A 24,789-nucleotide genomic window follows, 5' to 3' on the forward strand; every position below is an offset into this window, starting at 1 on the left:
GCAGCCATGATATTGCTGAGCAACACTACCACAAAGAAAAATCTGGTCTTGTTAGCGGTGATTTCTCGCAGCACACTTTGGGTCTTGGCTTGTACAAACCAAAAACTCTGGCAATTTCAAAGCCACTGCGCTGCCCAACATGTTCAATAACTCTGGAATCATTCTAGAGCTTCGGGGTCACCAATATAGGTTTTAGCAAATAAAAAGGGCAGAGGTGATTTATGTTTTAGAAAAACAGTGAAACTTATTGTACTCCAACCATTGAACACAAAGTGCAGTAAAAGTACTTTAGATAATGATGTCATCACATCAGACCAGCCTCATAAAGTGAACTCCAACTCAATGTTCACCAGCAACTTTGATGTAGAAACATAGAAAATAGGTGCAGGAGCAGGCCATTCGGCCCTTCGAGCCTGCACCGCCATTCTGTACGATCATGGCTGATCATCCAACTCAGAACCCTGTACCTGCCTTCTCTCCATACCCCCTGATCCCTTTAGCCACAAGGGCCATATCTAACTCCCTCTTAAATATAGCCAATGAACTGGCCTCAACTGTTTCCTGTGGCAGAGAATTCCACAGATTCACCACTCTCTGTGTGAAGAAGTTTTTCCTCATCTCAGTCCTAAAAGGCTTCCCCTTTATCCTCAAACTGTGACCCCTCGTTCTGGACTTCCCCAACATTGGGAACAATCTTCCTGCATCTAGCTTGTCCAATCCCTTTAGAATTTTATATGTTTCAATCAGATGCCCACTCAATCTTCTAAATTCCAGTGAGTACAAGCCTAGTCGATCCAGTCCTTCATCATATGGAAGTCCTGCCATCCCAGGAATTAATCCAGTGAACCTTCTTTGTACCCCCTCTATAGTAAGAATGTCTTTCCTCAGATTAGGGGACCAAAACTACACACAATACTCCAGGTGTGGTCTCACCAACGCCTTGTACAACTGCAGTAGAACCTCCCTGCTCTTGTATTCGAATCCTCTTGCTATGAATGCCAGCACCATTCGCCTTTTTCACCGCCTGCTGTACCTGTGTGCCCACTTTCAATGACTGGTGTACAATGACACCCAGGTCTCATTGCACCTCCCCTTTTCCTAATTGTCCACCATTCAGATAATAATCTGTTTTCCTGTTCTTGCCACCAAAATGGATAACTTCACATTTATCCACATTAAATTGCATCTGCCATGAATTTGCCCACTCACCTAACCTATCCAAGTCACCCTGCATCCTCTTAGCATCCTCCTCACAGCTAACACTGCCGCCCAGCTTTGTGTCATCCGCAAACTTGGAGATGCTGCATTTAATACCCTCGTCTAAGTCATTAATATATATTGCAAACAACTGGGGTCCCAGCACTGAGCCTTGCGGTACCCCACTAGTCACTGCCTGCCATTCTGAAAAGGAACATACATCAAAGTTGCTGGTGAACGCAGCAGGCCAGGCAGCATCTATAGGAAGAAGCGCAGTCGACGTTTCAGGCCGAGACCCTTCATCAGGACTAACTTCTGAAAAGGTCCCGTTTATTCCCACTCTTTGCTTCCCGTCTGCCAACCAATTCTCTATCCACATCAATACCATACCCTCGATACCGTGTGCATTAAGTTTGCACACTAATCTCCTGTGTGGGACCTTGTCAAAAGCCTTTTGAAAATCCAAATATACCACATCCACTGGTTCTCCCCTATCCACTCTACTAGTCACATCCTCAAAAAATTCTGAGATTTGTCAGACAGGATTTTCCTTTCACAAATCCATGCTGACTTTGTCCGATGATTTCACCACTTTCCAAATGTGCTGTTATCACATCTTTGATAACTGACTCTAGCATTTTCCCCACCACTGATATCAGGCTTACCGGTCTATAATTCCCCGGTTTCTCTCTCTCTCCTTTTTTAAAAAGCGGGGTTACATTAGCCACCCTCCAATCCTCAGGAACTAATCCAGAATCTAAAGAGTTTTGAAAAATTATCACTAGTGCACCCACTATTTCTTGGGCTACTTCCTTAAGCGCTCTGGGATGCAGACCATCTGGCCCTGGGGATTTATCTGCCTTCAATACCTTCAATTTACCGAACACCACTTCCCTACTAACATGTATTTCCCTCAATTCCTCCATCTCACTAGACCCTCGGCTCCCTACTATTTCCGGAAAATTATTTATGTCCTCCTTAGTGAAGACAGAACCAAAGTAGTTATTCAATTGACACACATCAAAGTTGCTGGTGAACGCAGCAGGCCAGGCAGCATCTCTAGGAAGAGGTGCAGTCGACGTTTCAGGCCAAGACCCTTCGTCAGGACTAACTGAAGGAAGAGTGAGTAAGGGATTTGAAAGTTGGAGGAGATCCAAAATGATAGGAGAAGACAGGAGGGGGAGGGATGGAGCCAAGAGCTGGACAAGTGATTGGCAAAAGGGGATACGAGAGGATCATGGGACAGGAGGTCCGGGAAGAAAGACAAGGAGGGGGGGGACCTAGAGGATGGGCAAGAGGTATATAGAGGGACAGAGGGAGAAAAAGGAGAGTGAGAGAAAGAATGTGTGCATAAAAATAAGTAACAGATGGGGTACAAGGGGGAGGTGGGGCCTTAGCGGAGGTTAGAGAAGTCGATGTTCATGCCATCAGGTTGGAGGCTACCCAGACGGAATATAAGGTGTTGTTCCTCCAACCTGAGTGTGGCTTCATCTTTACAGTAGAGGAGGCCGTGGATAGACATGTCAGAATGGGAATGGGATGTGGAATTAAAATGTGTGGCCACTGGGAGATCCTGCTTTCTCTGGCGGACAGAGCATAGATGTTCAGCAAAGCGGTCTCCCAGTCTGCGTCGGGTCTCGCCAATATATAAAAGGCCACATCGGGAGCACCGGACGCAGTATATCACCCCAGTTGACTCACAGGTGAAGTGTTGCCTCACCTGGAAGGACTGTTTGGAGCCCTGAATGGTGGTAAGGGAGGAAGTGTAAGGGCATGTGTAGCACTTGTTCCGCTTATGTCCTTGTTCCCTATGATCAATTCACCTGTTTCTGACTGTAAGGGACCTACATTTGTCTTAACCAATCTTCTTCTTTTCACATATCTATAAAAGCTTTTACAGTCAGTTTTTATGTTCCCTGCCAGCTTTCTCTCATAATCTTTTTTCCCTTTCCTAATTAAGCCCTTTGTCCTCCTCTGCTGGACTCTGAATTTCTCCCAGTCCTCAGGTGTGCCGCTTTTTCTGGCTAATTTGTATGTTTCTTCTTTGGAATTGATACTATCCCTAATTTCCCTTGTCAGCCACGGGTGCACTACCTTCCCTGGTTTATTCTTTTGCCAAACTGGGATGAACAATTGTTGTAGTTCATCCATGCAATCTTTAAAGGCTTGCCATTGCATATCCACCTTTAAATATCATTTGCCAGTCTATCTTAGCTAATTCACATCTCATACCTTCAAAGTTACCTTTCTTTAAGTTCAGAACCTTTATTTCTGAATTAGCTATGTCACTCTCCATCTTAATGAAGAATTCCACCATATTATGGTCACCCTTACCCAAGGGTACTCGCACGACAAGATTGCTAACTAACCCTTCCTCATTGCTCAATACCCAGTCCATTATGGCCTGCTGTCTAGTTGGTTCCTCAACATGTTGGTTCAGAAAACTATCCCGCATACGTTCCAAGAAATCCTCTTCCTCAGCACCCTTACCAATTTGGCTCACCCAATCTATATGTAGATTGAAGTCACCTATTATAACTGCTGTTCCTTTATTGCACGCATTTCTAATTTCCTGTTTAATGCCATCCCCAGCCTCACTACTACTGTTAGGTGGCCTGTACACAACTCCCACCAGTGCTTTCTGCCGCTTAGTGTTATGCAGCTCTACCCATATCGATACCACATCCTCCCGGCTAATGTCCTTCCTTTCTATTGCGTTAATCTCCTCTCTAACCAGCAATGCTACCCCACCTCCTTTTCTTTCATGTCTATCCATCCTGAATATTGAATATCCCTGAATGTTGAGCTCCCATCCTTGGTCACCCTGCAGCCATGTCTCTGTGATCCTAACTATATCATAGAAACCATAGAAACTACAGCACAGAAACAGGCCCTTTGGCCCTTCTTGGCTGTGCCGAACCATTTTCTGCCTAGTCCCACTGACCTGCACACGGACCATATCCCTCCATACACCTCCCATCCATGTATCTGTCCAATTTATTCTTAAATGTTAAAAAAGAACCCGGATTTACCACCTCGTCTGGCAGCTCATTCCATACTCCCAGCACTCTCTGTGTGAAGAAGCCTCCCCCAATGTTCCCTTTAAACTTTTCCCCCCTCACCCTTAACCCATGTCCTCTGTTTTTTTTCTCCCCTTGCCTCGGGGGAAAAAGCCTGCTTGCATTCACTCTATCTATACCCATCATAATTTTATATACCTCTATCAAATCTCCCCTCATTCTTCTACGCTCCAGGGAATAAAGTCCTAACCTATTCAACCTTTCTCTGTAACTGAGTTTCTCAAGTCCCGGCAACATCCTTGTAAACCTTCTCTGCACTCTTTCAACCTTATTTATATCCTTCTTGTAATTTGGTGACCAAAACTGAACACAATACTCCAGATTCGGCCTCACCAATGCCTTATACAACCTCATCATAACATTCCAGCTCTTATGTTCAATACTTCGATTAATAAAGGCCAATGTACCAAAAGCTCTCTTTATGACCCTATCTACCTGTGACAACACTTTTAGGGAATTTCGTATCTGTATTCCCAGATCCCTCTGTTCCACTGCACTCCTCAGTGCCTTACCATTAACCCTGTATGTTCTACGTTGGTTTGTCCTTCCAACGTGCAATACCTCACACTTGTCAGTATTAAACTCCATCTGCCATTTTTCAGCCCATTTTTCCAGCTGGTCCAAGTCCCTCTGCAGGCTCTGAAAACCTTCGTCACTGTCTACTACACCTCCAATCTTTGTATCATCAGCAAACTTGCTGATCCAATTTACCACATTATCATCCAGATCATTGATATAGATGACAAATAACAATGGACCCAGCACTGATCCCTGTGGCACACCACTAGTCACAGGCCTCCACTCAGAGAAGCAATTCTCTACCACCACTCTCTGGCTTCTTCCATCGAGCCAATGTCTAATCCAATTTACCACCTCTCCATGTATACCTAGCGACAGAATTTTCCTAACTAATCATATTCATTAATAACTATCTGCACATTCAATTCATCCACCTTGTTACGAATGCTCCTTGCATTGACATACAAAGCCTTCAGGCTTGCTTTTACAACACTCTTAGCCCTTATACAATTATGTTGAAAAGTGGCCCTTTTTGAGGTGGGTGTTGCTCCAACTCAATGTCAGTGGCTGTGAGTTATGTATGTTTCCACCAACTGCATCACCCTACATTTCTATCATGGCAAGAAGTAGAGGGGTAAAAATAAGAAGGTGATGATTAAGAGAATGCTAATCTTTAGTTGTTGACTTGATTGGCTACACTTCCTTCTCTAGTACTACTGGCCTTATTATTCCAAATTATACTCCACATAAAACATTTCAAAGACTTTTAGCTAAAATATAATCACTAGAGGTTCTACAAATACTGGAAATCTTGAGCATTCACACAAAATATGGGAGAAACTCAGCTAATCAGACAGCATCTATGGAGGGGAGTAAACAGTCATCGTTTTGGGCCAGGACACTTCATCAGATGGAAATGGAAAGGGAGCCAGAATAAGAAAGTGGGTGGAGAAGCTGACAGATGTGAGGAGAAATCTGCATTCCCCCCCCCCCCACCACTTCACTTTCTTATTCTGGCTTCTGTCCTCTTGCTTTCCAGTCCCGATTAAGTGTCTTGAACATGAGCTAACCAAAGGAAGAACTATCCCTAACTAATTCACACCTTGGGGGCTACTGAGGTAAAACCATTCAAACTCCCCCCCCCCCCCATGCACAGATATTCCTCTTACGGATTTTACAGCCAATTTCTAGATTTTTCTCTCGTTTCTCCACCTTTATTTTCCTGTGTTTTTCTCGTGATTTTGTTCTTTTCTCGTTGCACCATCTCCGTCACGACCCGACCCTGCTGTGACCGAAGTCCGCGACGTGCTCGGCTCCGGCGCCTTTGATGGACAGCTGGAGAGCACGAGCTGCCGTCGCGCGGTGACAGCGCCGGCCCCCTGCAGCTCCTTTCCCGGCATCCACCAGGAGGGCCGTGCACCGCCATGGACGACGCGAGGAAGGGCCAGCAGCCGGCGGCGCGCCGGGGCGACGAGAAGCAAGCTGCTGCTAAGGAGAAGGACAAGAAGGCCAATGGCGAGAAAGAGCAGGAGCAAGAGCTGGTAATGTATCTGTCGGGCGAGTGACGGTCGTGTTCGCCGCTCGTGGGTTTGCTGTGTCACTGTGGACACAATGCTGGTGTGTGCAGAGTCACTGAGGCCCGAGCTGAGGCCTGTTGAGCCCGGACCCATTCCACCGCTGCCGCTCCTTCAGCATCTTCCCGACAGCACCCCAAATAATCTCTTGTTTCGGAAACATATCGCTACGTGCGAGTGAGCCGGGCCCGGGCTTCTCTGAAGAAGCTAGGCCGCAATCAGTGCCTCTCAACTGCTGTCGCGATAAATGTTTATATCGGTTGGACGTGCCGTTTAGTTTGGCTGCAAATGTGCTGAATTTATATAGTGTTTATATTCACAACGGTTTCTGGATGTTTGCAACATCTCTTTGTGAAGTCTGTTTTAGCGAATAAGATTGTATGAGATTTCATCAACTTTACACTGTCTTCGACGTTTTCAGGTGAGTTAAACCTCACCTTTCGATGATCTAATTTGACAATTTAGGTCATTCAGAAAGTCCCGAGCTCATGGTTTTTCTCTAAATACGAGCTTAAAACATCGAGACTATTTGGGCAACTCTGAAGGAGCTCATTGGAAAGTGTTTTAAAAGCAAAGTTCCTGAAAATATGTGGTACCAGCTGTACCTCAATGATTGTTATTGGAGTCATTGCAGATGTCAGTTGGTGGCTCCGTGATCTGCCTGTATCTGTCAGTGACTGTATAAAATCTGCAGGTTGGCAAAACTAATGTAGAATGCTGTGTTGATGAGGCTTTTTGTGGAGTCAACACGGAGCCATGTTGGGTGAACACAGCCTCGTATGCTGATGGGTACAATCTGTTTGTGGTTGACCATTGCAAGTTTAATTACATAATTAAACAAAAGGTTTGCACTCAAGATTCCAGTGATGTGGAACTCTTTGTGATCTGACTAGTGACACACACAGATTTTACTCTGCTGGATGTAGAGTCATGTAGATGATACTCATTAGTATCCAAACAGACTTTTAATCTGTTGTTTTACACATTGCAGAGCAATGTAATGCTTTTTCCAGTGAATATAATGAGCTTAAAGAGAGCTAGAAATAAAACTCCAGACCCTGTCTCTGGACATGGACTTACAAACGTACTGGATCGCAGCTTAGGGTAGCACAGCCATGGATGTGCTTTAGATGCCACAGTTTCAAGTGTTTGTAAAATAGTCATAGTCATACTTTATTGATCCTGAGGGAAATTAGTTTTCATTACAGTTGCACCAACCAAGAATAGAGTATAAATATAGAAATATAAAACCATAAGTAATTAAATAATAATATCTAAATTATGCTAGGAAATAAGTCCAGGACCAGCCTATTGGCTCAGCATGTCTGACCCTCTAAGGGAGGAGTTGTAAAGTTTGATGGCCACAGGCAGGAATGACTTCCTATGACGCTCAGTGTTGCATCTCGGTGGAATCATTGGGGGATGTGGGAGTTTGCATTGGTTCCTCCATGTTCTGATGGTCAAAGTGAGCATAGAAGGCTTTGAGGTCATCTGGAAGTGAAGCCCAGCTGTCTCCTCTGTCACTTGATTTAACCGTATAAGAGGTGATAGCATTCAAGCCTTGTCACAGCTGTCGAGCAGCCCTCGTTCATTCAAGTTTGGTCCAGAATTTCCACTTCGCCTGTGAGATGGCTTTTACATGCACCTCTTGTAACTATCTTGGTCTCCAGACTTGAATGCCTCTGAACCAGCCTCAGATTACGGAAATCATGGTTCATCCAGGGCTTTAGATTGGGGAAGATTGAATGATTTAGTGGAGACACACATGTTTTAATGAAGTCTGTTACAACCATGGTGTAGTCATTCAGATCTGATATAGGTATATAAAGAGGGGCATAGACAGGGTGAAAGCATGCAGTCTTTTTCCCAGGGAGAGAGTGCTAAAAATAGGAGTGCAAAGACTTTAAAATTGAAGGTGGGAGATTTAAAGGGATATCAAGGGCAGCTTTTTTATACACGGGGAGATGCTTATTTGCATCGAGGTGCTAGAAATGGAGATTGAGGTGGGTACGTTATCCAAAACAGTTTTAATGTCATTAGTTTTTGTGAAATTTTGTGCAGCAGCAGTACAGTGCAATGCATGAAAATCTCTAAATTAGAATAAATATATATTAAAAAATAAATGGTTTATAGAAAGAGCAAAAATAGTGGAGTAATATTCATGGGATGGTTTTTGTCTGTTCAAATATCTGATGGCCGAAGGGAAGAAGCAGTTTGTAAAACATTGGATGTGTGTCTTCAGGCTTCTGTACCACCACCTTGATGGTAGCAATGAGAAACAGGCATGTCTTGCATGATGGGGTCCTTAATGATAGATGCCACCTTTTGGGGGATCATCTTTTGAAGATTTCCTTGATGTTGGGGTGGTTGGTGCCCATGATGGAGTTGGCTGAGTTTTCAACCAAATTAGCAACATTTAAAAGCCATAGTACTTGGATAGGAGAAGTTAAGAAGGCTAAGGGACTTGTCACATAAAATTTACAACACTTGGGTGAAAGTTATTCTGGAATGACACACCAAAGACTCACGCTGGTTTTTGTAGATGTACCGTCAAGAGCATTTTAAGTAGTTGCATCACCGTCGGGTGTGGAGAGGCCACTGCACAGGGTGGGAAAACACTGCACAAAGGTGCAAGCTCAGCCAGCCATCAAAGGCACTAGACTCCCCAGCATCAGGGCATCCTCATAGCTGATCCCTCAGAAAGGTGACATCCATCATTAAGGGCCCCCATCACCCAAGACATCTCCTCTTCTCACTGCTACCATCAAGGAGGAGGTACAGGAGCCTGAAGACATGCACTCAACGTTTCAGGAACAGCTTATTCCCCTACACCATCAGATTTCCGAATGGGCAATGAACCTATGAATGGTACCTCACTTTTTTTTTATGTATTGCAATGTACTGCTGCCTCAAAACAACAAGTTTCATGACACGTAATGTTGAACCTGATTCTGATTCCTTCTAACTGTTCTAATCTGTTGCTGTTCAAGATACTTGCCCTCTTCCACCATGATGAGATTTCATTGTACCTGAATTCAGGGTATTCCAAAAAAAAAATCTAATCATACTATTCATGTCTTAAGTGTTTTTGTTTCTCTGTTCATACTCTCAGCCCTTAACTCTGTTGTCTCATGACAGTGCAAGACTTCAGACGTCATTCTTGCATCTTATTATTTTGAGTATTTTGATTCCCTTTCTAAGGAAGACCATAGTATTACTTGGTGATTTTTTCAAAAAAAATGTACCATCAGTGGTCTAATAGTAATGCTTCTAGGTCTATCCTGCACACTTTTCGAGAAATTTCTAAGGTCTAGTTAACTTGTTTTTAATCCTACTAGGAATGAAAATCTTAAGAACATAATATTGTACCTAAAGTTTAGCCATTATGTGCAAAAAATGATGTCTGCTTTTCAATAACTTGTGAAAACTTCTTGCAAATATTTAACTTATTTCCAGATTTTTTTCATTTTTGTCAATGTAATTTTTTTTTCTTCTAAGTTTACAAAAAATGTTTTGTGACCTGTGTTTGAAGAATCAATTTAGACAAGTAATGGAATAATAGAACAAATGGACAAAAAAAAAACGGCAAGTACAAAGTTCAATATAAATTGGAACTTATGAATGCATTTGAAGTCTTAGTATGTTGCCAAGTAAGACTGACCAGTAGGAATAGGACAGTCTGAACAAAGATGGTGGTCACCTGCCTCAAAAATTGTAGACAACTTCAGAAGAGTGAGGGCTTATCACATCCAAATAGGGTGTTGTTTGTGCATTTGATTTGTGGGCCTTTTTAATGCTTTGGGCCAATATCTTTCTGGAGTGGTTTGAAAATGTTTCGTGGGAAAATTACCCAAGCTCTTGAGGAGAAGCTTCATGTTTAAAGATTGGAAAAGAAAATGGATCAGTAATTGGCAAAGTGGTTTTTCAAAATTAGGGTGATTGTGGTAAAAGGGAAAACTGATGTATCAAGAATCTGCATAGTGACAAAACTTTTTTTTTTGCAGTTGATGCATTTATTGCTCTACAACTCTGCACTACATTGATGACTGCATTGGTGTTGCTTCAAGCACCCATGCTGAACGCGTCAATTTAATCAACTTTGCCTCCACATTCCACCCTGTCTTTAAATTTGGTCTATTTCTGACAACTCTCCCCTTTCTCGATCTCTCTGTCTCCATATCTCCATATCTCTGTCTACTAATATCTTCAATAAACCTACCAATTCCCACGGTTATCTTGACTACACGTCTTCCTGCCCTATCTCCTGTAAAAATGCTATTCCCTTTTCTCTGTGCAATCATATCCGCCGCATCTGCTTTTTGTAGACAGAGCGAAGAAATAATTTTGTCACTGTTAGTTGGCTAGAAGTTCAAGTGCAATGGTCATGGATATCCATGAAAACAGCCAATTAAAGTTAGGTCTCACCAATGTGCAGAGGGCCGCATTGAGATCTCCGGATACAATATATGACCCCAAAAGATTCACAAGTCATTAGTTGCCTCACCTGGAAGTACTGTTCGGGGCACCAGATGGAGGTGAGGGAGGAGGTGAATGGGCAAGTGTAGCATTTATGTCACTTGCAGAAGTACGTACCAGGAGGGAGATCAGTGGGGAGGGACAAATGGACAGTGGAATTACAGGGGGGCAATCCCTATGGAGAGTGAGGGGGAGGTAAAGATGTGTTTGGTGGTAGGTTCCCATTGAGGGATGGCAGAAGTTGCAGAGAATGGTGTGTTGCATCTTGCCCTTGAGCAACACTTTTGTTTGGCTGTTTTCATGGATATCTGTGTATGGTTAAATAACTATTAAACTTGAACTTCTCTCCAACTGACAGTGACAAAACTCACTTCCTTTTAAACACAAGCATATGCAACTGATGCTGTTTTAAAAACTGAACACTCTTAAGTACGGTATAGTGTCTTAATGGCCATGCAAGTGTGCGCGGCTGGTGTTGGTTAGGAACTGTTCAGCAATAGTCTCCTGCCCTTATTAAACGGAATAGTGTCCAAAATAAACAAAGGAAGTCCTCCCCTTTGAAGCTGACTTCTCCCCTTCCTTTCCAGTCCTGAAGAAGGGTCTTGGCCCAAAACATTGACTGGTTACTCTTTTCTGTGGATGCTGCCTGGCCTGCTGAGTTCCTTCAGCATTTTGTGTGTTGCCTTGGTTTTCCAGCATTTGCAGATTTTCTTGTGTTTGTGAAGGGAATCCTGGCTATTTTCTCAACTTAGTCTTTGTTCTTTAAGAGTTGTTCCAAATAATGGGCTGCTCTGATTCAACATTGACCCAATTTACTGGAATGTACTGTACTTTAAAAATGAGAGAGAATGGAGCTGTACCATCTATTGTCTTGGGTAGATTTATAGCAAAGTCTCGAATGTGATTTAAAATACTGATCAAAGATAATTTAGATAGAACTCTTGTTGGTCTCCTGTGGCATTGCATAAGAAGGGTAAAGACCATGTAGTCATATGAGATTGTGGACTGTAGGATAATTTGACTGGTGTGGAAGTCAAATCTGGATAAACTCACTCAGGGACCGTATAAGTATAAACCCTTTATTCAAAGCCTCTGGGGCACTTTGGTTAGTCGCTCAAACAGGAACAGTCAGAAGGATAACATTGTAGTTATAGGTTCTGCAAGTGCTGTTCCCCAGGAAAAGTTTCTCCTGGCAGCTGCAGTGACAAATTGTATTTGCCACCCTGGCATGGGGCACATGTAGGTGTGGCCAAGAGGCTTCAGAGGAGGAGGCCATATTCAATGAGAACCTGAGGTACCACCCTTCAAAACACTGTCATTTGCAGTCGCTCGGGGTTCCCTTGCAATTCTGGACTTCACTACCCCAGGTGTTATTAGAGAATCCCCAGGCAGAGGGTTCCTTGCTAGAATTGAGGGGGATCACTGACAACTGTACCATAGTCTTTCCATGCGAGGGTACTTGCGCACATATTCAACATGCCCTGCTTCTTAGTGTTTGGCATAGTTGTGGCGAAGGGACAGGAAGGTATTATGGGAGAAATCATACAGCGGGGGATGTTTTTGGCCATGGCACTTGGGGAACTACTCCCTGTGTGGGCCTTGGGGAAAAGGTGGTTTTAATCTTTGGGGAGCTGCCACATATTCGGTGGCTACAGCTCCCGCCCCTATGCATGACTTTAGTTGACTGGAAGCCCGTAAAAAGAAGGCAAAAGATAATGGCCAAGTACATGATAAAGTCCGTAATTGTTTTACAGTCAGTACGATGTATCCACCGCGGGTGTCCTTCCAAATTGACTGCCGTGGGCATGATGAGCAGTACTTGGAATGGTCCCTTCCACCGTTGTTCTAGTTTGCCACGGCTCCAGTTCTCAATTAGTACGTAGTCCCTGGGTATGATGTTGGGGTAGTCGCCTTCTCTTATCGTATCATTTTCCTCCTTGTATGCCTGACGTACCTATGAATGTAAGGCTCAGATAGTCTTAGTTAGGTAGCCCGTTTATATCAAGAGTGGGAGGCCATGCGGAACCCCATGGAGTCCTTGGGGGCTTCTGGAAGATGATTTCAGCTGGTGACAACCCCATTTTTTTCTCGAGGGGTGGCCCTCGTATAGAATAATGCTAAGGACAATACCTATAACCAATTAAAGCCAGTCTCTTCCATGAGTTTTGCCAATTTGATTTTTAACCTACTGTTTGCCCTTTCCATTGTACCTGCAGCCTGGCGATGGTGTAAGCAATGGAATTGTTGTTTAATGGTTAAGGCATTGCAGATTTCCTCATTTAATTTTGCTACAAAGTGGAGACCGTTATCTGAACTCAACATTTTTGGTAGCCCATACCGGGGGATTACTTCTCACAACAGTATTTTAGCTGCTGTCAGGGCTGTATCATTTGTGGCAGGGATTGCCTTGATCCATCTACTAAACACATCTATGATCACTAAGCAATATTTGTAACAATGCACTCTAGGTAGTTCAATAAAATCAATTTGCAAACATGAAAAAGGCCTCCAGGTAGGGGAGTGGCGCCCGACACACAGGGTGTCCCCTTTCCCACATTGTTCTTACAGCATATTAAACATGCTTTTGCCCTCTTTGCTGCGGCTTGCTGCAATTTCGGATGCCACCACGTTTGCAGCAAACTGTTTACCATTCCCTCCTTTCTGAGGTGAGTACAAGTATGAATATAGTCAAGGAGAACTGGTAGAAAATTGGGTAGAGATGCAGACCTGTCCCGCAGGGGTGTACCAGAGGCCCGTCATGGGACCCTCCTTACAGCCCATCTGTGACCATAGTCAGTGTTCCTCCGGAACGTACATACAGCTTGCATGTCTGGCATACCCGTGCTGTCTGAGAGGTGCAGGGGGTTTTGGCAGGGCCCCGATGGGTCTATAGTTTCGAATGCTTGGGCTGCGGTTTTGGCAGCCTCATCAGCTATGGTGTTACTGGTGGAGATTTTATCAGTCTAGTGAGTATGAGCGGTGCATTTGATAATGGCCAATGTTTTTGGAAGTTGCAAAGCAGTGAGGAGATTCTGTATTGAGTAGCATTGCTAATTGGATGTCCTGAGGAGCTGAGGAAACCCCGTCATTCCCAAAGCACACCGTAGTCATGAGCTACCCTGAAGACATATTGAGAATCAGTGTAGATGCTTGCAGATTTGTTGGGGAGGATGCAGGCACGAGTGAGGGCAAATAACTCAGCTTTTTGTGCTGACATGGCTGGTTGAAAGGCTGCCTGCTCGAGCACCATGTCATCTGTGATCACAGCATAGCTGGAACATCTCTGGCCTTGAGGGCCCATGGAAGAACTACCATGGACATACAAGGTTATGTCGGGGTCCTGTAGGGGTTGGTCCGTGAGGTCTTCGTGGGCGGTAGTGAGGAGTTGATTTCACAGCACGCAATTGTGTTCAGAATCATTTGTAACCTGCGGTGGCGACGTTAGGAAATTGGTCGGGTTTAAAGTGGAGCAGTGAGAAAATGTCAGCAGCGGGTTGCTCAGTAAGGCTGTCTCATAGCAGTTTTGTCGTGCCTGAGTGAGGTGCTGCGTCTGTCGGGAGGTCAAAAGTTCCAGCATCGAGTGGGAAGAGAGCACATTTACAGGCTGATGTAGGGTAATATTAGAAGCTGCAGTTACCAGGGTATATACTGCCTTCCTTGAAACTCCACCCGTAGGGGTTGTGTCCGTTGGTATGTTTGTTCAGACCCTTCGAACCCCGAGAGGGCAATGGTGGCCCTGGAAAGCCAGAATCCATGTTCTGACACTATCTCATGATCGAGAGTGGAAGTGGTTGCCCCCGTATCAATCATAAATGTAAGTTAAATTCCATCTACCTGACGGATTATGTTGGGTTCCTCTTGCAGGTTGCTCCTCACAACGGGCAACATTTTCCAGGGTCAGTTAGCAAAAGGATTGTTCCTGGAGAATGGGGTGACTGCCTGGTTTGGCCTTGGGCGTCTCTGCTGAAACCAGGGGCACCTTGCCTTCCAGTGTCCTGGTCGGCCACAGTTAAAACACGCTCCAGGCTGAGCTCCCCCGGCATGGGTGCTTGCTGGGGTGGCCCGTTTCTTCTCTCGGGGATAAGGTCATTGGGGTCGTCCCTTTATTGCCATCAGCTGGCCGGGTCCTGGGGCGCATGGGTCATCTTGCAGGGGGTAAGGCCAATCAGGGAATTGATCCCAATCCTGGTCTCCTGGTTACAGTGTATGGCCATGATGCCAGCCACTATCTGACCTCTGTCGGTGTCCCTCACCCCATTGGACAAAATCATGCTTGACTGCAACTCTCTTTGAGGTGGATCTGGACTCCGTGCTGGAATCCCAGTAGTAAACTATGGCCCGCCGCATCTGATTACAATCATTATCTGGCCAGTTCGTATTCTTGGTCTTAATCATCATGGCTAACTTAAAAGGGAGACGTTGGAGTAGCAGCACATTAAATTGAGGGGAAGTATTCCTATTATTAAAGATCTGGTCCCCCGCATAAGTCTCATAGCATGATACAAAGCGCTTCCGGTAGTCTAACCCTGATTCCCGGGTTTCGGCTTACATTCTAGTACCTTGGTAATGTTAACAGACGGTTGCAGTGCCTTTTCCAATCCCTGGATTATCTGGTTAGTCTGATTTTCAAAGCTTGACACTTGGCACCCCCCCCCCCCCACCTCTTGCTGTGTAAACATAACTTTGCTGGATCAAATAACGACAGCACAAAAAGATCGTGACTTTTCACCCATTTATTTCTTCGAGCTCAGCCGGCGAGTGAACTTGAACCCGACATCAGGGACAGAACCTTTCTCACCTCCCCGGAGGTTCTACAAGTTCGCTGCCTGATGTCAGAATTGTCAGAAGTTATAAGGCCACCGACACAAAAGAACAATCAGTTTAATAACCATTCTGGCCAAGTCAATGGACTGTTGATACAAAAGTATACTCCAGCCACCTTAATTAAAGAAAAGAATGTCCTACCTGGTTTGCTGGAGCCACAACTTAATTACAAAAATAAGAACATCTGTCAAATTTGTGCTTTAATTATGAAAGGAATGTTCTGTCTAATTTCCATCAGGTACTGCTTTTTGTCAAAATTAAAAGGTGTGAAAAGCCCAGAGACGTCTTATGTGGATCTGGGCAAACTTTGACCCTTACCTTGCTCCAAAGAAAGCAGCTGTGAGACATTATTCAAACACACTGCAGTCACAGACATAGTCAGTACTGAATCCATTGTTTACAGGAATGTGAGAATCCCCCATTCCCTTAAACTTTATCAGCTAGGGCTATGTCCACACTACGCCGGATAATTTTGAAAACGCTGGTTTCGGGTAAAAACGACAGGCGTCCACACTAGGCGTTTTTCAAAATATCTCTGTCCACACCAAACGGAATATTTGGGCGAATTTACTCCTATTGGGCATACGCAGACACATCTACAGAAAACAAGCGAAGAGGAAACGGTATAATATTTACGTTTCCACGGCGGCGTTGTGCTATTTCCATAGAATAAAACTGGAGTACCAACAACAGCGAAGGAAAGTTTTCAACAATGTCTTCGAGGAATACAAAGAAAACCTCCACTGGAAAAATCAGACCGGACTTCTCCGTTTAGACAGACAATGAGGTCGAGCTGTTTCTGTGAGTTACAAACGACTACAAAGTCAGCAAAGCAGTGGAGATGTTTAATTCCAAACAAACTATTAACGTAGGCAATAAAGTAAACAACACATGCATGAAGCTGTCCTCTACCCAAGATCAACAAGTCAGTGGAATTTTCTGCCGCCAGACCTGCACAGTATTTCTGACATTAGTATTTTTAAAGATAGATTCAATCAAATCAATTTAGGGGATCTGGTCAAAAAAGCTCACTTTACAATTTAACTCTCACACTGTTCACACCGACTGTGCGTTATAACAGCGGTGGTCAGTCAGCGATAGTGCCGGCCTGGAGACCCTGGGATACAGGAGATTGAGGGTACGACCACCGCAGACTGGGAGACCAGAGGGTACAGGCAGAAGAACAGAGGATGCAAACAGAGAAACCGAGAGGACCAGCTTGAAAGCCACGATGAGTTTAAATTCCATGCAGAATATTTTGGAGGATCAAGAACCAAGAACCAAGAACAGCCGCCTGGCAGTGCTTGCGCAGTCCCAAGCAGAAGCAGAAAAAGTATTGTTGTCGTGGTATTGTCATGACAACGTTTTAAAATCTCTCCGTTTACCCCGTACATGCTGGAACGCGAAACAATCGCTTTCAAATTTACACACTCTGGAGAATGTTTTCGAAAATCTCCGTTTTCGGGGGATGAAAATGCCGGTTCAATGTGGACGGAGGGTCAAAACGAAGAGAAAAAGCTTCATTTTCAAAATTATCCGGCGTAGTGTGGACGTAGCCTAAGTCTGGTATCCAGTTCTGCCTTCTATTTCCGTCCCTCGTCCGCAGATAATATCATGCAACAAAGACCGAAAAGATCCTGGGGGTATCATTATTCATCTGAATTGTGTTCCACACATATTGTGCAAGAAGTGCTGGTTTCTCTTTTCTGTCAGGGTCATGATTCATTATCGTGATCATCTCTTATGTCTTCCATGGAGCATAGACAGGATAACCACTGGCTGATCTTGCTTCCCCGCCCTGGGATTTGGCATCATTCGGATAGTTAACTGTCTCTGGGGTTCAGGTGGGGGACTTCTCTCGGGGACTGAGCTTATCCGTTCTTCGGTATCACCTTGTGGGATGATTGGATATGGGAGCTTTGTCCTCCCCTTTCCCCTCTGTTTCACCCTTCCTTCCACGGTGTCAGAGAACCCCAGAGATATTTCAGGTCCCCGGGTCTTATTATTAGCCAGTCTTTATCGTGATCACTTTCGTCAAACAGACATGCTCCCGGGATCCAGTATCTCATTTCCTATTTGTCCCTGCACTCGTGGCTTTTGGCCCTCAGTTTTATTCCTCGACCAAGGCTTTCCATTTGTTACTGCAATTCTTTTTCCAGACCATTTTTATGGCTTGGTCACAGCTTGTCACATCCCAAGACCCTCCCCATGGGCACACTTTGTCCCCCAGTTTCTTATGTAAGGTACCACTTAAAACACATAAATCTCTTCTTTATCATGAAACAGCTCATACTTTTTGCCTAGTGAAGTTCCTGTACTATTTTTTATGACACAATAGGTCATGTCCCATGTTTTTGTCTTTTTACCAGGCACGGTGTCTTCTGCTCAATTCTCCTGGTTTCTTTACCAGACCTTGATTCTTACCTGACTTTAATTTTTACCCAATACCTGCGCATGGTACGTACTGTTCAATTTTCCTACTTCCTTTACCTGACTTTAATTCTTAGACTCTTAAGTTTTACCCGACACATGGCACCTGTCCAATTGTATGGTTTTTATCCTTTTTTTTTAACCAGACACGGTGTCTACTGCTCATAACTCTTACCCGACACCTGTCAGGTTTTCAATTTTCAAATAGTTGTCCTACCTTATATGAGTCTCTTGGCAGATTTGACCTGGGTCCCATTGAGGTCCAGGTGAGGGGCAGAGACTTACACCAGTATCGTAGGGAGCGAGCGACAAAGATAATTTGTCTTTGCGGGCCCGATCGGTCCCCATAGATAGGATGTTTGGTCTGTCGCTTACTCAGCCTGCCTCCGTGTCACAGTCCCTATGTTGGTACCCTGCTCGCAGTGCCAAATGTGGAAGTCAAATCCGGATGAACTCACTTGGAGACCCTTTATTCAAAGCCTCGGGGGCACTTTGGACAGTCAGTGACTGTTTCTGCTCAGTCCACCAACTAACTGGCAGTTCCTCTTGCAGGATAGATATGGTTGCTCACATACACACACACAGGTCAGGCTGGAGCTTATTCATGTGAATGACAGTACAGAGAGACAAATTACAGAACAGATGTAGTTGCTCACATACACAGGAGCAGATCTTATCTATGTGCATGACTGCACAAAGAGGCAAGGACCTTGAAGCCCTAACTGCCTAACTACAAGGAGAAATACTGCTCAACATTGAACAGCAAGATTAGCACATCTGTTGATCATCAGTAGTTTCTTGCAGAAAAACAGGCTGCTATGTTTAACCGACCGTGTTAACCCTTTACATACTTTATCACGGGGGGAGGGAGAGAAGAAAAACTGGCATTGAGAAAGCAGAGGCTTATTTATATTCCATATTGTATTTCCAAGTACATTTATTATCAAAGTGTATACTGTATACAACATTAAGATTCGTCTTCTTGCAGGAAGTCACAAAAACAAAGAAACACAATAGAACCCATTTTTTAAAAAATCCCCGCACTACAAAGACTGTCAGACCTCCAATGTGTGAAGAAAAAAGAACAAATTGTGCTACCAATAAAAAAAGTAAACAAATAACACACAGTATCAACCAGAATCCCTGAGAATGAGTCCACAGCCATGGAATCAGTTCATCACTCAGGCAAGTGAAGCTAGTCCAGAAGTCTGATGGCTGCAGGCCATAGCCACAGAGCCAGTTCAGTGCTGCAGCAAGTGCTGATGGACGCAGGCCACAGCTGCAGAGTCAGTTTGGTGCTGAAGCACCTTCATCAAACTGTGCAAAGTTTTTTAAAAAAAACTAAATGAAGTTCAGAGTCTCCAAAAGTGAGTCCACAGCTGTGGAGCTCGTTCAGCACTGAGGCGAGTACAGTCCATCCAAGAGACTTGTGGTTGCAGGCCATAAGAGCTCCTGATCCTGGCAGTGTGGACAAGACTCCTGCATCTCCCATCTGACGTTAGTGGTGGGAAGAGAGGGAGACTGGTCAAACACAGACAGATAGTGCTGAATACCTGTTCTTTTTCCACTCTCATCCTTGATGATTTTAATCTGGCTCAATGTCTTAATCAGCACACAGTAATGGAGCTGCTCATGGGTTCCTGTTCTGCTTTCAGCATCCACCCCTGTCGATGGCTGCCACAGCCATACCGACACTCTAGTTCAGTGGTCCCCAACCACCGGGCTGCAAAGCATGTGCTACCGGGCCGCGCAGAAACAATATGATTTGGCGATATGAAACGGTATGAGTCAGCTGCACCTTTCCTCATTCCCTGTCACTCCCACTGTTGAACTTGAATGCACACAAGGTCATTACCCACGCGAGTCATCAATCAGTTATTAACCTACAACTACTCGATGAGCAAAAAACAAATGTCGCTTGAGAGTTTCTTTGGAAGAGGTGGTAGGGGACATAAAAGACTTAACGATGATAACGCAGAGACAACTGAGACCGAGACTGCGAAAAAAAAAAAAGCTTCCTTCAAAAGAAAATATGACGAGTCGTACATAAAATATGGCTTTATTGTGACTGGTAACTCGCACGCTCCAAACCCCCTGTGTGTGATATGTGGAGACAAGCTGTCTAATGAGGCAATGAGGCTCTCAAAACTGCTTCAGCACCTTGAGTCCAAATACCCTGAACTTAAAGACAAACACGTTGAGTTTCTTGAGTGGAAAAAAACGTGATACACAGGGCTGGCTAGCCAAAAAAGTCTCTTGATCTTAACAGTGTATTGAGTAACGTTGTTGAAGTTATCAATCACATCAAAGCAAAAGCCCTTAACCCACGTCTGTTTGAGCAGCTTTGCGAGGAAATGGATACAGAGCACAAACGCCTTCTCTTACACATTGATGTCAGGTGGCTATCAAGGGGGAGAGCCCTGGCAGGTTTTTTGAGTTAAGAGAGCAGCTACAGAGGTTTCTTTCAGGAAAAAAGTCACCACTGGCAGCACACTTCAGTGACGAGGAGTGTATAGCAAAACTCGCTTATCTGTGTGACACCTTCAGCCTGCTCAATGAACTCAATTTGTCACTTCAGGGGAGAATGACAACTGTCTTCAAGTTGGCAGATAAAGTGTCTGCTTTCAAAGCCAAACTGGAACTGTGGGGACAGCGGGTGGACAGGGGCATATTTGACATGTTCCCAACATTAGCTGGGATTTTGGGAGAGGCTGAGGCTGCCCCGTCCTTCTCACAGCTGGTGCGCGTTCACCTATCTTCTCTGTCAACAGAATTTGAGCGTTACTTCCCAACCGCAAATGACCCAAGATGTGCAAAGGAATGGGTCTGTGACCCATTTTTAAGTGTCCCTGGTGAATCGTCCATGTCAGCGCAGGAAGAAGATCAACTCCTTGAGCTTGCAAATGACGGTGGGCTGAAAAGTATGTTTGACAGAACATCTCTGTCGGCATTCTGGATCAAAGTCAAGGCTGAATATCCTGAGATAGCTGCGAAAGCATTGAAAACATTGCTTCCATTTCCAACATCATATCTCTGCGAAGCAGGGTTTTCTGCAATGAATGCAATGAAAACTAAATTGCGGAATAGACTGGACATAAGGAACCCCTTCGAGTATCGCTGTCTCCCATCACCCCTCGATGGGACCGTCTTGTTGCAGGAAATCAAGCCCAGGGCTCCCACTGATTCAGCGATATTGGTGTGTTGCAATGATTTTATATGTTCATAAGAGGAAAATATGCGCTGTGTGTTTAATATCCAAACGTTACTTAAAATGTTATGATGCTATTGACTTATAAGTGACTCATAATCGACTTATCACTATATTCATGCAGGAAAATGTGTGCTGTGTGTTTAATATTAAATTCATTAGATAAAACTTTTAGAAACAAAATTGAGTGTATTAGCCACTTATAAGTGACTTATAGTTGACTTATCACCTGTATTTCGGTCGTGATTAACACCTCCCTTGTCGGCCAGTCCGCAAGAATATTGTCAATATTAAACTGGTCAGCGGTGCAGAAAAGGTTGTGGACCCCTGCTCTAGTTCACCAAATCCCCCAGGAGATTGCAAAAGCACTAGATTGGTTTGTCGGCTCAAAGGTACAGCCTTAAAAGGGAAACTCCAGGCTGCAGTCGATTGCAGTTCAGAAGTATATCAGAAGAAGAACAATGTCTACAGTGGTGCTAGAATGTTTATGAACCCTGTAGAATTTTCTCTCTTTCTGCATAAATATGATGAAACAAGTCCTAAATCTAGATAAAGAGAATGTAATTAAATAAATAATGCTAAAAACATTATACTTGTTCATTTATTTATTGGGAAAAATTATCCAATATTACATGTATTTGTTTGAAAAAGTAGGTGAACCTTTGGGGTAATGCCTTTTACAAAGGGATGAGATTGGAGATGTGGGTTTTAGAGGTGCCCTGTCCTATTTTTAAAAAAACGTACCAAGTCAAGTTACTGACTGAGCCCGCTCTTCTCAAGAAGCATCTGTTTATGTGCCGATGCTTTAGTCAAAACAACTTTCAGAGGACCTTAGAAGAAGAATTGTAGAGATGCATGAAGCTAGAAAAGGTTTCAAAGGCATTTCTAAAGACCTGAGTGTTCATCTGTCCACAATAAGAGAAATTGTCCACAAATGTAGGAAACTCAGTGCTATTGCTACTCTCTCTAGGAGTGGGCATCCTGCAAAGACCAAGAACACAATCTGCGATGATGAAGGAGGTGTAAAAGAACCCAAGGGTAACGGCAAAAGACCTGTAGAAATTTCTATAATTTTCTAAAGTCTTTGTTCATGTGTGCACTATAAGAAAAACACAGAATGGGAATGATGTTCATGGAAGGACATCATGGAGGAAACCACTGGTCTTCAAAGATAACATTGCTGCACGTCTCAAGTTTGCAAAAGACCACCAGCATGTTCTGCAGTGCTTCTGGGACAATGTTCTGTGGACAGGTGAGACAAAAGTTGAACTTTTTGATAGAAATGCACACTGTTTGGAGGAAAAAGGGTACTGCAGACCAACACCAAAATCTCATCCCAACTGTGAAGCGTAGTGGAAGGAGCATCATGGTTTGGGGCTGTTTGCAATTGTTGAGGGAACACTGAATTCAAAATTGTATCAGGACATTTGATGTCAGGGTAGCAGTCCATTACCTGAAGCTTAATAGAAGTTGGGTAATGCAACTTGACAATGATCCGAAAGACAAGAGTAAATCAACAACAGAATGGTTTCAAAAGAAGAAAATTTGTGTTTTGGAATGGCTGAGTCAAAGTCCTGACCTTAATACTATAGAAATGTTGTGGAAGGACTGGAAGCAAAAGGTTCATGCAAGGAAGCCCACCAACATCCCAGAGTTGCAGCAGTTTTGAAAGGAGGAACGGCCTAAAATTCGTCCAAACTGATGTGCAGGACTGATCAATATTTATCAGAAACATTTGGTTGAAATTATTGCTGTACAAGGGAGTCACTGAAAGCAAAGGTTCACATTCTGTTTCCAAGAAATATATGTACTATTGGATCATTTTTCTCCCTAAATAAATTAATTAACAAGTATGTTTTGTGTTATTTAATTGGGTTCTCGTTATCTAGTTTTAGGACTTGCATGAAGATTTTATCACATTTTGGCATGTTTATGCAGAAGTAGGGAAAATTCTACAGAATTCACAAAATTTCTAGCGCCACTGTAGTAATTTTGTGAGCTGTCTGCAGCATATTGCCATTGGTTGCTGATGCCGTATTTCCATATTATGCATTTTACTTTCAAGGCCATGGGTAATAGGGAGTTCATTCACTTTTTGTGTTGCAAATGCTCTAGAGGAGGAAAATGCTCGCTTGTGCTGCTGAAAGATGGGTTACATTTAAACTTGCTAAAGAGTCTCAGCCCGAAACGTTGACTAGACTTTTTTCTATAGATGCTGCCTGGCCAACTGAGTTCCTTCAGCATTTTGTATGAGTTGCTTGGATTTCCTGCATCCACAGATTGTCTCTTGTTTGCAATGAACTTGTGTGGCTGAAGCATGATTCTTAATTAACAACTACTGTCGATTATTCTGAAATCATGCAAATTTCAGTAACTGCTATATATGGTAGTTATAGCAAAAAAAAAGCAGAGAGAGAGATATCCAGAAAATAATCAAGTAAATTATTTTGCCTTGTTGTTTTTGCTGCTTTTTTTATTCTGTGGATCATCATTGGCATGCTATTTTGGCAATGGAATGTGTGGTGACACCTGTAGGCTGCCCTGAGCACATCCTTGGATGTGCTAGCTGTTAACACAAGTGACACATTTCACTGTATGTTTTGATGTATGTGTGATAAATAAATCTGAATCTAAATCTGTTCTTGCTGATTAACTGCTGTAAGCCTAATATTTGGAAACCAAGGTTAAATCTGAATCAAAAACATTCAAAAATTATTTTCAAGATGTTTTCCGAAGTTTCTCTTTTCAATCTTTTTATTAATTTCAGCATCATAAACATTACAGAAAATAGATACAAAGAAATTGGGATTACATTATTGATAAATAATTTATACAAGTATGAGCTCAATTGACACATAATTAATGGGCCTCCCAAAATCTCAAAAAGTACAAATATAATATAGGAAAATATAAAGTGAAAGTATAAAAATATCATGAAAAAAGAAAAAAAAATTATACCCCAAAAGGAAAAAAATCTAACCCAACTGGAAGAAAACTAAGCAACACACATCAAAGTTGCTGGTGAACGCAGCAGGCCAGACAGCATCTCTAGGAAGAGCTACAGCCGACGTTTCAGGCCGAGAGGGATCGCTCCCTACGCGACTCCCCTGTCCATTTGCTCCCCCCCATCCCTCCCCACTGATCTCCCTCCTGGCACTTATCCTTGTAAGCGGAACAAGTGCTACACATGCCCTTACACTTCCTTCTTTACCACCATTCAGGGCCCTAGACAGTCCTTCCAGGTGAGGCGACACTTCACCTGTGAGTCGGCTAGGGTAATATACTGCATCCGGTGCTCCCGATGTGGCCTTCTATATATTGGCGAGACCCGACGCAGACTGGGAGACCGCTTTGCTGAACACCTACGCTCTGTTCGCCAGAGAAAGCAGGATCTCCCAGTGGCCACACATTTTAATTCCACATCCCATTCCCATTCTGACATGTCTATCCACGGCCTCTGGAGGATTAATCTCTTTCTAAT

The 24,789-nt window shown here is 43.7% G+C and overlaps 1 protein-coding gene across 1 annotated transcript in view; it reads left to right on the forward strand.

Annotated features, from left to right (window-relative positions):
• Window positions 1-6,177: 6,177 nt before the first annotated feature.
• Window positions 6,178-24,789, forward strand: part of psmd2 (proteasome 26S subunit ubiquitin receptor, non-ATPase 2) — an 83,754-nt gene continuing 65,142 nt past the window's right edge. The window contains exon 1 of the mRNA XM_063045683.1: window positions 6,178-6,337. Within this exon, the coding sequence (XP_062901753.1) occupies window positions 6,221-6,337 (117 nt within the window). The 5' untranslated portion in view covers window positions 6,178-6,220. The remainder of the gene's footprint in view (window positions 6,338-24,789) is intronic.

The sequence above is a fragment of the Mobula hypostoma genome, chromosome 4 (assembly GCF_963921235.1).
Source record: "Mobula hypostoma chromosome 4, sMobHyp1.1, whole genome shotgun sequence".
Lineage (NCBI taxonomy): Eukaryota > Metazoa > Chordata > Chondrichthyes > Myliobatiformes > Myliobatidae > Mobula > Mobula hypostoma.